The sequence below is a fragment of the Pteronotus mesoamericanus genome, unplaced genomic scaffold, assembly GCF_021234165.1.
Source record: "Pteronotus mesoamericanus isolate MK-2021 breed Mesoamerican mustached bat unplaced genomic scaffold, CSHL_Meso_final scaffold_1135, whole genome shotgun sequence".
Taxonomy (NCBI): Eukaryota; Metazoa; Chordata; class Mammalia; order Chiroptera; family Mormoopidae; genus Pteronotus; species Pteronotus mesoamericanus.
Genome location: NW_026555300.1, coordinates 1,382,674 through 1,395,605, shown reverse-complemented (window position 1 = coordinate 1,395,605; position 12,932 = coordinate 1,382,674). Strand labels below are relative to the sequence as shown.

The 12,932-nt window shown below is 53.2% G+C and overlaps 1 protein-coding gene across 1 annotated transcript; it reads left to right on the top strand.

Annotated features, from left to right (window-relative positions):
- The first annotated feature begins 635 nt into the window (after positions 1-635).
- SPACA6 (sperm acrosome associated 6) lies at positions 636-9,864 on the top strand. The gene is made up of 9 exons (XM_054587264.1): positions 636-1,099; positions 1,491-1,568; positions 7,340-7,408; positions 8,002-8,025; positions 8,397-8,474; positions 8,591-8,700; positions 9,092-9,248; positions 9,325-9,529; positions 9,831-9,864. The coding sequence occupies exons 1-9, from the start codon at positions 886-888 to the stop codon at positions 9,862-9,864; spliced, it is 969 nt and encodes a 322-aa protein (XP_054443239.1). The 5' UTR covers positions 636-885.
- Positions 9,865-12,932: the final 3,068 nt, after the last annotated feature.

The following is a 12,932-nucleotide window of genomic DNA, read 5'->3' as shown; positions in this document are numbered from 1 at the left end:
GCACACAAGCTCGTGTCTGTGGGTCCGTGTCGGGGGCTCACCATCGCAGCTGGGGCCTCCCCGGCCCTCCCCACCCTCCCTGGCCCCCCTGGCCCCCCCCCCCGTCTGTCTGTCCATCCGTCTGTCTGTCCACCGGCCGCGCCCCCCGGGCTGAGGTAGGAGGTTGTATAGTTGAGGAGGACACCCACGGAGATCACTATACGGCCTCCTAGCTTTCCCCAGGCTGCGCCCTGCGCGGGACGCCCACCCGGCGGGGACCCCCAGCCCCTGCCCCACCCCACAGGGCTCAGGGGGCTGCTGCAGGGACCCAGGGAGGAGGAGCAGGGCTGTCTTTCCCTGTCCTCGTTCCTTCTTTGCCTCCTTCACTTCCTTCAAAGACTTTCCCATCAAGAAAGCTCTCTTCTGCTTTCTCCGTCTCTCCCCGTCTGTGGAGCGTCTGCACCGTGGCTTCTCAGACTCTCTCTCCGTCGCTGTTATTGTGCTTTCTGACATCCCTCCGTGTCTGTTTCTGTCTCTCAGGCACTCACAGTGTCTCTGCGGCGTCTCTTTCTCTGACCCACCCCATACCCCTCCCCCAGGGCCTGTTGGGCCACCACACACCGTACTGCCGGCCTCTGGGTCCCTGAGACCCTTTAACCTGTGAGGATGTCCAGGATCACAGGTGAGGTTCTTGGGAGCCTGGCATCCGGCCCAACCACAGCCTGAAATTTGCCGGCCTGACCCCTGACCCCTGAGCTCTCACATCCTTCCTCCCTAAAAACCCCCAAGCCTGACATTAGACCTGCAAATGAAATCTGACTTCTGACCTCATGCCATAAGCCCCTCCCCCTCCCATGATGACCTCACAAAGGTCACCAGCTTCTTGCCAGCCCAAGACCCTTTGCTATGGTCCGGTTGGCTCCAGCCAGTGCTGTCCCATGCGCCCTGGTGGCCCTCTCAGTCTTGAGGGCACCTGCCTGGGCCTGCCTCCTCTGCTTCACATCCTACAGTGAGCGCCTCCGCATCTGCCAGACCTTCGTGGGCATCGAGGGCCCGGAGCTCCAAAAGTGTGAGGAGGCATTCACGGCTGCCTTTGCGAGCCTCCTGGACACCGAAATCAGTGAGAAGACCCCACCACACCCTCCAGGGCACTGAGCGGTGTGCGGAGGGAGAGACCAGAGAGGTCTGGAGAGACCCAGGAAGAAAGAGACAACAGGCTGGTAGACAGAGATAGGGGACGAGACTCAGAGGGACAGGAGGATGGAGACTGAGGGACAGACTCAGGGGAGGAGAGCCTGGGGGACAGAGACTCAGGAGGATAGAGACTGGGAGGAATAGCAACTCAGAGCAAGGGGAGGACAGAGACTTAGGGGACAGACTCGGAGGGAAGAGGATTTAGATGTGGGCAGCAGAGACTCATAGACAATGTCTTAGAGGAACAGAGAATGTCCGCGTAGGTGATGTGGTAGGGGGAGCCGCTTCCCTCAGCCTCTGCCCCCGCCCACTCCCAGACTATGATGAGAGAAGCCACCTGCATGACTCCTTCACCCAGATGATCCACTCCCTCCAAGAGGTCGCCACTGCTCAGGGTGAGTGGGTGGGGACGGCGGCAGTGGGGGGTGTGGGCGTGGAGCCCCCAAGAGATGGGTACGTGTGCAGGGCGTGGATGTCCCTGGGATGCGGCAGTGACCTAGGAGCAGATGGCACTAGGTAGCCAGTTCCTTGTCAGGACATGATGGCAGGAGGTAAAGGGACAGAAATACCTACAAATCCGAAGCCCACTTGGGATCAGGTAAACAAATTCTGACCTCTCTGTGTGGCTTTTCCTGGTTACAAAGTTCTCGACATGTTACTGCCTCCTCCTCTACCTCGCCTTACCTGCCTGTGAGGCGGGATAGTCTCCCTGCGCCCCAGGATGGCTTGGGAGCTCAGTGAAAGGGAAGGGCCCCCTGATAAGATGACCTCAGGGAGATCTTCCTCTGGGCTAAACATAGAGTCATATAGTCCTCATGCCGGAGCCTGGAACTGCTCAGGGAGGAAGGGAGGCCTAAGTTCCGTTGCGCAGCAGAAACTAGCCTCGGAGGTCCGGGGGCTCATGGATTTGTTTGTTTTTGTTTCTTTTTTTTTTTTTTTTTAATTAGAGACATTGAGTTTTTCATTTATTTAATCATTCAGTGGGTGCTGCCTGTATGTGCCCGGACTGGGCATCAAACCCAAAACCTTGGTGTATCGGGACCAGTGCTCTAACAAACTTAGCTACCGGCCCAGGCTACTCACAGGCTATTTCTACATCTGCCGTTACTTTTCATTTCCTGCTCTTGCCCACCAGGCATTTTGACAAAAGATCCCCAAAGATGGGGAAGTTCCCATCCATCCAGCGGGTGTCCAGGGGTCCAGCATGGAGAACACTTCAGCTGCGGTCCCCCCACCCCCGAGAAGACCGGAAGAACTCGAGCCAGCCTGGGGGGGGCGGGGGGCGCAGGACCCCAAGAAATGCCCTTTTCTCCACACGTGGGCCATGTTGTCCCAGAAGGTTTTGAAAAGAGGGGAACAAGAGCCCGCTGGGGCTGTGTGTGGGACTGTCTGGAGTAGGGAGAGCGGAGGTGGGGTGACGGAGGCCTGAGAGTTGGGCTTGGGTGAGGCTTGGGTCTGATGGGCTGTTCGGGTCAGGCAGAGGAGGCTTAGAGGCAGTGCCTGGTTTGGCTCCATGTGTGGGTGGGTGGTGGGTCGTCCCTGAGATGGGGGGCCGGGAGGAAAAAGCAGTAGGGGTAGATGACACGCTGGGCTACGACATAGTGACCATAAGGGCCCCGGGGGACCTCCCGGAGGCAGCTAGATACGTGGGTCCAGGATTCAGCTGGAAGGTAAGAGAGACTTGAGACGCAGTCCTGTGGGCAGGGTCAGCTCTGAGTGTAGAAAGACCCCGTGGGGCCCTGTGGAGGACCGACTGGAGGCCGGGAGAAGCTGGTGCAATACATTCCACAGAGGGTTATTTAATGTGCCAGGAACAGCACCGGAACACAGCTGCGACCAAAACTGAAAACCACCTGCCCTCAGGTTGCTTATATTGCAGAGGGCGGGACAGACAATAAACATAATCAATGAAATAGCGTAGTACAATATCAATTGGTGAACCGTGCAATGAAAGAAAACGAGAGTAAGGGAATGGGCCAGTGGGCTGATCATTTTAAACAGGTTGGTCGGAAGAGGTGCAAATGAGAAGGTCCAATTGAGCAAACACCTGGACAAGATGACAGAGAGAGCCATGCAGACAATCCAGGGCGGGAGGGATTCCAGGCAGCGGGAAGAGCTAGTGCAAAGGCCTTGCGGCCAGTGGGGCTGGAGGGGTGTCACTGAAGGGGAAATCAAGATGAGGTGAAAGAGGCAGCAAGGGGTCACATCCAGTTTGGGCCCCAGTGTATGTACCCTCAGAATCTCTTGGGAGCTTGTTGAAACACCGGAGTCCTGGCCCCAACCCTCCATTTCTGACCAGTAGGTCTGAGGTGTGGCTTAGACACGGACATTTCTAACATGTTCCCAGGTGGCGCTGCTGCTGTTCCTGGAACACAGTTGACATGTTGGACTGACTGTGGCCTTTCTTCTCGAGATGGGGGGAGCTGTCGGAAGATTTTAAGGAGAAAGACAGAATGTGACAAAGGCCATGTGGGATAAAGGCAGAAGCAGGGAGACCAGTGGTGGTTCAGACCAGTCACAGTGGTCCCGATGGGCCAAGATGAGTCTAAAGTGAGGGAGGTGGGGCACCAGGATGGAGGAGAAGGAAGGGCAGGGATTTGACCATGTGCTACACCTGTTCCACACATGGGAGGGGCCGTGTCTGCCAGACAGTTATTTATGTTAATTATCTTCCTAAAGGATTTCCTCATACCAGCCCTGTGAGGCAGGGTTTTATAGTCCCATTTTCCACTTGGGGAATTTGGGGCTCAGCTGGACAGGGAGGATGGACCCAGGAGGTATCTGGACCAGATGTATGTGGGTAACGGCAACAGAAAGATGCAAGGTTGACTTCTGGCTCTCTCCCAGATGGAGAGACGTGCTGGCTTGGAGTGGGTCTCAGTGGTGGCCGGCGACACTCTTGGTGTATATAACCGTGGGGTGGGTAGTATGCCATAGGCGGCAGTTACATGTGGTGCTCTGGAGCCCAACTGCTTGGGTTCAGATCCAGCTATTTGATGTTAGGCCACTTTCCTACCTCCTCCATGCCTCAGTTTCCCCATCTCAGACTTGGGGATGACTCTTCTGTAACACACACCGTGTGCCCGGCACCATCCTGAGCAGTTACAGACATCAATCTCAAGCAGTCACTGAATGGTACCTGGCACGTAATTTGGAGTGGGGACGCTTTTATGTTGTATGGTATATTGAATGTCCTCCCAACCCTGGCAGGTGGACACCGACACTGCCCCCGTTTCATGAACAAGGAAATTAAGGATCAGGAAGGATAAGTCACATGGCTAAAATCACACAGTGGGGCCAGGGGGTCCTGTGATGGATATCTCAGCTGTAAGCTGCCATTCTCATAAATGGGAAGCCAGGACTCAGACCCAGATCTTCAGAAACATGTGAAGCTCCTAACCATAGGCACCTCTTTTGAGAAACTTAACAGCATCGACCCATGCCCCTTCATGGTTCACTTGCTGTGTCGCCTGCCCCTTGGCCCCCGGGCATTCCCTCCGTCTCCCAGTGTGTAATAGAACAGCCCCACTCTCCTGGCTCACAGTATATCCCACATTCGCCCTCACCGTGAATCACTGGGTCTGGCCCACAGATATTTCTTAGATGACTCCAACATCCTGGCCTTTCATTTGAGCGTCCCACTCTGGCCACATCCTCCTGATCATCCTGCCATCTCCAGACCACACGCCTGCTCTGTGGCCAAGGAGAGACCTCTAAGTTCTTAACTCTTCATTTTGAACCCACTTCCTGGCTTTGGTGCCCCTCTCTCCAGGTTATACCCAGTGATCATCACTTCAGCCACTTGCCAATTTCTTCCATTCTCTCCCTTTATGTATGGTTTTGTCACGGGAACCCGCGATGGCTGAAGCCAGCGAGAAGTTTATTCTCCCGTATAAAATAAGGCTTGAGATAGGCACTTAAGCCTAATGTGACAGCTCCATTTTCTTGGAAACCCAACATCCTCCCAGCTTTCTGCTCTGTCATTCTAGGGTATACCCTTTGTCCTTGTGGTCCTATGTGACTGACAGAGCTCCAGCCATCAAATGCAAATTTCAGGCAGCAGGATGGAATAAAGGGAAGGGATCAATAAGATGGCACCACTTTAAGGTTACTTCGTATTACTGCCACAAGACACTTCCACTTGTGTATCAAAAGATTGGACTGTCACATGACCACAACTAGATCACATGGTCACAGCTAGCTGCAAGGGAGGCTGGGGAATGTAGTCTTAAGCTAGGGGTGCTTTTCTGGCTGAAATAAAGCCTTCTGTTAATGAAAGAGAAAGATATTTGGGGGAAGCTGACAATCTCTGTATTAGTTTGCTGAAGCTGCTGTAACTACCACAGACTGGGTGGCTTAAGCAACAGAAATTTATTTTTTTCACAATTCTGGAGGACAGAAGTCCAAAGTCAAGGTGTCAGTGTCAGCAGGGTTGGTTTCTTCTGAGGTCTCTCTCTTTGGTTGTAGTTGACCATTTCTCTGTCTTCACATGGCCTTTTCTCTGTGAACCCAAATGTCTTCCTCTTATAAGGAAATCTGTCATATTGGATTAAGGCCCACCCTAAAGACCTCATTTTAATTTAATTAGCTCATTAAGACTGGATCTCTCCAATGGCAGTCACATTCTGAAGTACTGGGGGTTAGCACTTAAACATATGAATTTAGGAGGAACAGTTTAGCCTAGACTGATTTCCACATTTCTGATTTCCAAAATGACTTCTACCACTAAATCAATCCAGCCATCCACTTTGGAAAATCACAAAACCTTGCAGTTTGGAAGCCATTACAATGGTCAAAACTCAAAACACTCATAAGGACAGAGAACATGAAAGAATGAGAGAAGAATAGAAATGAATCAAGGTGGGGACTATGGAGAGGTGGCAAGTACATGCACCAACTAAAGAGGGTGGCTGCTCCTAGGCTCCTGCTAATTGCAGCCTCGTGGAAATTCCGTATCTGTGTTACAGGTCTTCCTAATTTTTATTTTTTTAGATTTTATGTATGTATTTTTAGAGAGAGAGGAAGGGAGGGAGAGAAGGAGAGAAACATCAGTCGGTTGTCTCTCACACACCCCCAACTGGGGGCCCAGCCCACAACCCAGGCATGTGCCCTGACTGGGAATCGAACCAGTGACCTTTCAGCTTGCAGGCTGACACTCAATCCACTGAGCCACACCAGCCAGGGCTCCAAATTTTTTTTAAAACAAGTACCAAACGTTTTATGTAACTTTCCCAATTTTACAAATGGCAACTGGGTCACTTTTTAACACTTCCAGGCTAAATATCACACATCCAAGTGATAGGCTTGGGCCACAGGCCACCACCAGTTGTGGTCTCCATCCAAGTTGGATACTGGAATTTTATATATAATTACTGAGCACTTTCTAAGACTCAGGGCCAGCTCCTGGGTTCTGGGGGCACAGCACTGAAGGAGGATGTGTTTACTTAAGAGAAAGACTTTACATGATCACCATATATATAAAGTAATTGCAAACTGATGAGAGCTATGAATGCAATGAATGGGGAACTGAAAACAAAAACAGGGAACTCAATTAAATTATATTTGTGGTCAGGGAAAACCTCTAAGTAGATGACATGAGGTATAACGTGAACTCATGAACTCTCAAACCCCTTTGTAACACTCTTATAAGTCACCACTGCCTATATAAGATACGACATGAAGGATGAATAGGAAGAGGGGAAAGATGTAATAGAAACAGAAGCCAGCATGTGCCAAGGTCCTGAGGTGCTAGAGAATATGCTTTTTGTCCAGTTAGGAGATGTGAAATATGGACAATAAGAATAGAGATTGAAAGGAAACTAGGCCAGACCTAGGTAAGCTTGGTGAGGAATTTGATCTTTATCCTTTCCTTTCCCTTCAACGAGGTAAACAGATGATATGGAGAAGGGCTTCCATCAGAGACATGGTCAGGAGGCAGAAGCAAGGAGACTGGGGATTTGTCAGCCTTCCTAGCAGACAGGGTGGGAGGAGGTAAGACGAGGAGATGCTGTATATACCAGAGACATCAGGGTGGAGGCGCTGGGGAAGAGGCACAGACACCAAGACAGCGAGGCCAAGAGAGCTCGCCCGGCCAAGGGGGGGGTTGGAGCGGGGAGGTCGGTGTAGGAGGAGAATCTTCACCACAAGTCCTCCCTCCACCCTCCAGGGTCCTTTGAGGTTGCCTTCCCTGATGCCGCGGAGCAAATGCGGAAGGTCATTTTACAACTTAAAGAAGGTAAAATAGATTCCATCTCCTTCTCCCACGTACACACACAATTAGAAAACCCCAGTCCTAAAGTGGCCATCCGCTCCCTTCAGGCCAATCCCCTGGTGGATCTCTGAACTGCTTTCCCTAGGTGGGACGCGGGCTCTTCTCCGGTGCGGACCACTCAGCACCTGGCCCCGCCCCTTCGATCTGAGATTTCCTCCCCAGCAAGGACCCCTTGGCACGGCCCTGTCCCAGGTTAGCCCAGGTCTGTTCCGGGATCTCTGGCTCTAGCCCTGCGCGCTCTGTGAAAGTGGGTTACTTACTTTAGGCCTGGCCACACCTCTAACTGGGGCCCCGAGAATCGCCAAGGGTCTAGCCCCACCCTCTCGGTGGAATGAATATACCAGGGCTGGCCCCGCCTCCTTAGTGCAGGCCTCCGGCCCTTAGATGGCCATCGGCAAACCCGTGCCTGATCTTTAAGTGGAATTCTGCAGGCCAGGCCGGGTCCCCAGGTGGAATATAGCAGGCCTGGTCCCGCCCCCTCCGAGGAATGCATCCGGAGGTTCGGGTGGGCACCTCCCTACACTTCCAGGGTCGTAACGCTTCCTCTCTCTCCGCAGCACAGGCCTGCATCCCTCCCTGCGGTAAGACCTTCATTCAAAGCTCAGAACTGCGGGAGTCAGGGACAAGGTCGGGCCGGAAACAAGGGACTTCGAGTGGGGCTTCGAGTGGGACAGCAGGGTTGGGTCTCAAACCCGAAAGAGGCCAATAAGCCCTGGAGAAAAGTCAAGCAGGCATTGCTCACAAACATCATAGAGGGTGGGCCCAAAAGTCGAAGCACACCAATAAAAATCTTAGACCTGGAGACTGGTGAGAGTCAGCCAATGAGCGCAGGGAAGGCGGGATCAGGTTCTGGCCGGTGGAACCCATGGAGGCTTCCAAGACCCGAACTTGCCCAAGGGACCCGGGCTGGGGAAGGCCAAGTGGAGCTCAGGCCCAACGTTCCCGCCCACAGGGCTCCAGGAGGTCGCCCGGCGTTTCCGCTGCCGCGGGTGCTACTCCCACGTCTGCGACCTCCCGCTGGACTGCCCAGGTGAGGGGCGGGGTCTGCAAGGGCAGGAACCAGAGGAACTGTAGAAAAGAGAGCTGAGATGGGGGAGGGGGGTAGCCTGGGGCTAAGCGGAGGTGGTGACGCGGGACCGTCTGCAGTTCAGGACGTGACAGTGAATCGAGGTGATCAGGCCATGTTCTCCTGCACGGTGAACTTCCAGTTGCCCAAGGAGGAGATCACCTATTCCTGGAAGTTCGCAGGAGGAGGTGTGAGTCGGGGTGTGGCCAGAGCGAGGGGTTTCGGAGGTGGGTTAGGCTTCCTAGAGGATGAGAAGTCAGGACGCAGGGATGAGGCTAGCGGGAGCTCGGTCTAGATTCAGGCTTCGTGTAAGGAGGGGGTTCCCAACATTTAAGGGAGGAGTCAAGGCTCACCGGGCAGGAGCCGGCCTTGGGGGGTTGCGTAGTGATTTAGGGAGGGTAAGCAAGTATTAGGCCCCAGAGGGCGGGGTCAAGGTTTAGGGGGCTGGGCTATGCGTGAACAGAGAGGGCGGAGGCCCGAAGGCGGGGTCTAGCTCGGGGGCGGGGCTTGTACATTTCGGGTAACGAGTCCCGGCGGGGGGGCCCTGGTCCTCCCGCCGCATCAGCCCGAGCGTTCTGCAGGTCCGGACGCAGGACCTGGCTTACTTCCGAGAGATGCCGCGGGCCCACGGGTACCTGGCGCGAATCCGGCCGGTGCAGCCAACGCACCGCGGGACCTTCTCTTGCGTGATCTCGCACGACCAGCGCCCCCTGGCGCGACTCTACTTCTTTCTTAACGGTGCGAGCGGGGCTGCGCGGAAGAAGTGGTTGCCGGGGGCGGGGCTTGCGTCCTGCTGACGTGCGCGTCCCCGCAGTGACCAGTCGGCCTCCGCGCGGGGAGACCGAGCTCCAGGTCTTATTTCGGGAAGTGCTTCGCTGGGCGCCGCGGGAGACGATCGAACCCTGGAAGCCGAGCCTGGGCGAGCTGCTGGCCAAGCCTGGGGCTCTGACGCTGAGCAACCAGTGCCTACTCGGGGCCGCAGCCGCCTTAGCTTCAGCCGGTGTGACCCTGCTGGTGTGGTGAGTTCCCGGGACCCCGGCTCCCAGCATCTGGCGCTCTCCTTACATCGACCCGGGTATCCAGTCCCCTCGTTTTACAGACCCAGGAGTCCAGCCCTCAACCTTTCCTCCCTCAGACCTGAGAGTGCAGGCGCCCGGTCCCCTCCCTCCTCGGAACCAGGAGTCCCGACACCCAGCCCCTCCTCTCTCGGACCCAGGAGTCCAGTCCCCGAGCCCCTCTCCCTCAGACCCAGAAGTCCAGGCCCCAGACATCTGCTCCCCAACTTCCCCCCCCCACACACAAAACTCCTTATTTCCCCAGGATGTTCTTCCGGTGGTACTTCAGTGGCAACTAATAAAGGTATCTGTCTCTTTCTTATTCTATTTCCATTCCAAAAATAAAGAATATATTTCAGTGGTACAGATGTTTTCATCTTTGAAGGTGGTTACTGCCAATGTTGGTAGGGGGAGGGGCGGCATACCCCAAATGTGCCCAGGGGTCTGTGCCTCCAGAGTAACAGTACTGTTATAGCTGTCACAGTGCAGGCCCTGTGTTGAGAGACTGAGGGGCAAGCCCAGATCCCTCCCCAGACTTCTGGCAACCTCCTCGACGTTTCCAGCTGCAGAAGACACCCTCGGCGTGATTCTTCTCACCCCTTCCAGGACCTGACTATGGCTCTTTCCTCCCTAAAATAATGTTTTGTCCCTTTTTGGTCCAGTTAACTTGGTCCTGTTCCTCCGAACAGCCTTTTATATGTATTAACTCATTCTCATGACAACTCTGTGCAGCCAGCACTGAATTTATTGGCCTGATTCCACCTCCTCACCACCACCGGCCCCCCTCCCACCCCGCACACTTTATTCTCTTGTCCCTTCTGCTGGCCTTTGCCATGTGCTGTTCTTTGTCCTTAAAATGACTCTACCTCACTGCACAGGTCCCAGCCTATCCCCCTCTTTTAGCCCATGCATTGCACTCACTTGGATCTAATGTGAACTTATTTTTTCATTTAGTTTTGTGTCTTCCCCACCTAAAAGATAACACTCCCTCGGGCCATGTACTCATTCACTGATGTCTTCATTCACTCAGTGAATATTTACTGCGCGCCAAGCATTTTCAAACCACAATGAAGAGCTCAGAACAAACGAAAATCTGCACCCTCACAGAGTTTAGATGCCAGTGGGCAGGGAGACTATAAACTTAAAAAACTTAAGCAAGATAACACAGGCATTAGGTCATATAATGATATATGTGATGGAGAAATGAAAACAGGGAAAATGAGGTAGGAAAGGTTGGGGGGATGAAGGGAACAAGAGGAGCTTTGAAGAAGTCCTCACATTAAAGAAGGGGATGAGCCCTGGCCAGGTGGCTCAGTGGGTTGGAGTGTCTTCCCATACACCAAAAGGTTATGGGTTCGATCCCCAGTCAGGGCACATAGCTAGGTTGTGGGTCCGATCTCCATTTGCCTCATGTACAAGAAGCAACTGATTGATGTCTCTCTCCCCGATGTTTCTGTCTCTCTCAAATCAATAAACATCCCTGGTGAGGATTTTTTAAATGATAATAAAAAAGAAGGGGATGAGATGTGAGCCATGTGGGTATTGTGTTTTTTGTTTGTTTTATTGATTTGAGAGACAAAGAGAGAAACAGTGATCTGCTGTTCCACTTACTTAGCATTCATGGTTGATTCTTGTATGTGTCCTGACGGGGCACCGAACCCTCAACCTTGGCATGTCTGGATGACGCTCTAACCACGTGAGTTACCTGGTCAGGGCTAAGAAACAGCTCTTTTTTTTTTTTTTAGTCGTATTTTTCCCCCTATTACCATTTATCTCCCTATAACCTCTTCCACCTCCACCCACCCCACCTCCCCATCTGGGCATTTATGTTACAAGTGCTCCAGCAAAAGAAACAGAAGCAAAAGCCCTAAGTCAGGAGTGTCCCTGGTTGTGAGTGGGGGTGTGGGGAGGTGGGGAATGGCAGAGCAGCTGGCACAGGGCTTTAGGAAATGAGGATGTGGTGAGGTCCTGGAGAGCACAGCGCACCAGGTCATGCAAGAACTGGGCCACCGTAAGGTCTGGATTCTCCTTTGAGCGCACGGGTGGTTTTTAAGACAAGGAAGGTCATGATTTGATTTGATGTACACTGTTTGGGTAGCAGAATACAGGGGGCAAGGGGAGAGGCAGTGATCCAGGCATAAAATGGCAGCTTTGGTCGAGGAAAGAGATGCAGCTGCGGTGACAGACAGGATAAGGAGCAGTGCTTCCAGGATCTGCTGAAGAGAAAGCCAGTGGCATTGGCTGTTGGATCAGAATGTTGAGTATGAGACAAAAGAGAAGGGCCATGGATCAATGGTCAAGACAACAGCAATGGCCAGTAGAACCCTCTTCTCTGGAAATGTTCCAGAACAGGTCTACGATGTCCGGTACGGCAACCTTCGGCACACGTAGCCGTGAAGCACGTGAAGTGTGACCAGTGCAACTGAGGAACCGAATGTGTAATCTTTTCTATAGCTTTAATAACATCTCTAAATCGCCCTTTCTCTACAACAAATCTAGAGGCATGTGTCTGGGGGTCCTTAACTACGGGTCACTCTCTGTGCTTCCTTCCTCCAGAGCTCCTGTAAGGCAGCCACGGGCCCTTCATCTGTTTCACTCTGCAAAACTGGCCAAGGGTGTGGAATTCAAAAGATGCTTGGTAAATGTTTTGGGGACTGGCTGAATCAAAAGAATGAATGAATGGGGAAAAATGTAATAGCCTTATGCAGTAGTGGCTGCTCTTGTGGACGGTGCAGCTCTAGCAGATTTGGCCTGAAAGGCTGGAAGGATGGAGTTCTGTTTACTTAGAGGCTGAGAACTGCAGGAGCAGGTTTCATGGGGGTGGAAGGGAAGGACGGGGAGCACAAGTCAGGAGTTGGGACGTTACCAAGTGGAAACGTCTTGGTAATTTGGTGTTCAAGTCTGGAATGCAGGCGTGTGGTCTGATCTGAAGGTTAAAATATTGAGTCCATTCTCCAGGGATGGAGTGGGAATGAGGCGTAATACTGGGTGCACAGAGGAAATGAGTGTAGGTGGATAAGGTGATGATAAAGTTCCTCTAATGTTAAGCAGTAGGTGACATGAGGAGGAACCCAGAAGGAAAATGGAAAGCAAGGCCCCTGGCGTCCTGAAAGCCGAGTGAAGAGAGCACGTCAAGTGGGGAAGGGGGGAACGGCACTGAGCACGGACAGAGGTTCAGCCTCAGTACTGAGGGCAGGTGGCCTGTGTGAGCACAGGTACAGATGGGTGAGGATCATGGAGGCGGGGACATGGAAGGTCGTCCTCTTGTCCCTTCTGTTTTCTCAGAGGTAAGGTGAGGCAGGGGGAAGAGGTGTGGGGTTCGAGGAGAGAAGGTGTGAGCTACCCTTCTTCTGAGGGGCCCAGGAAA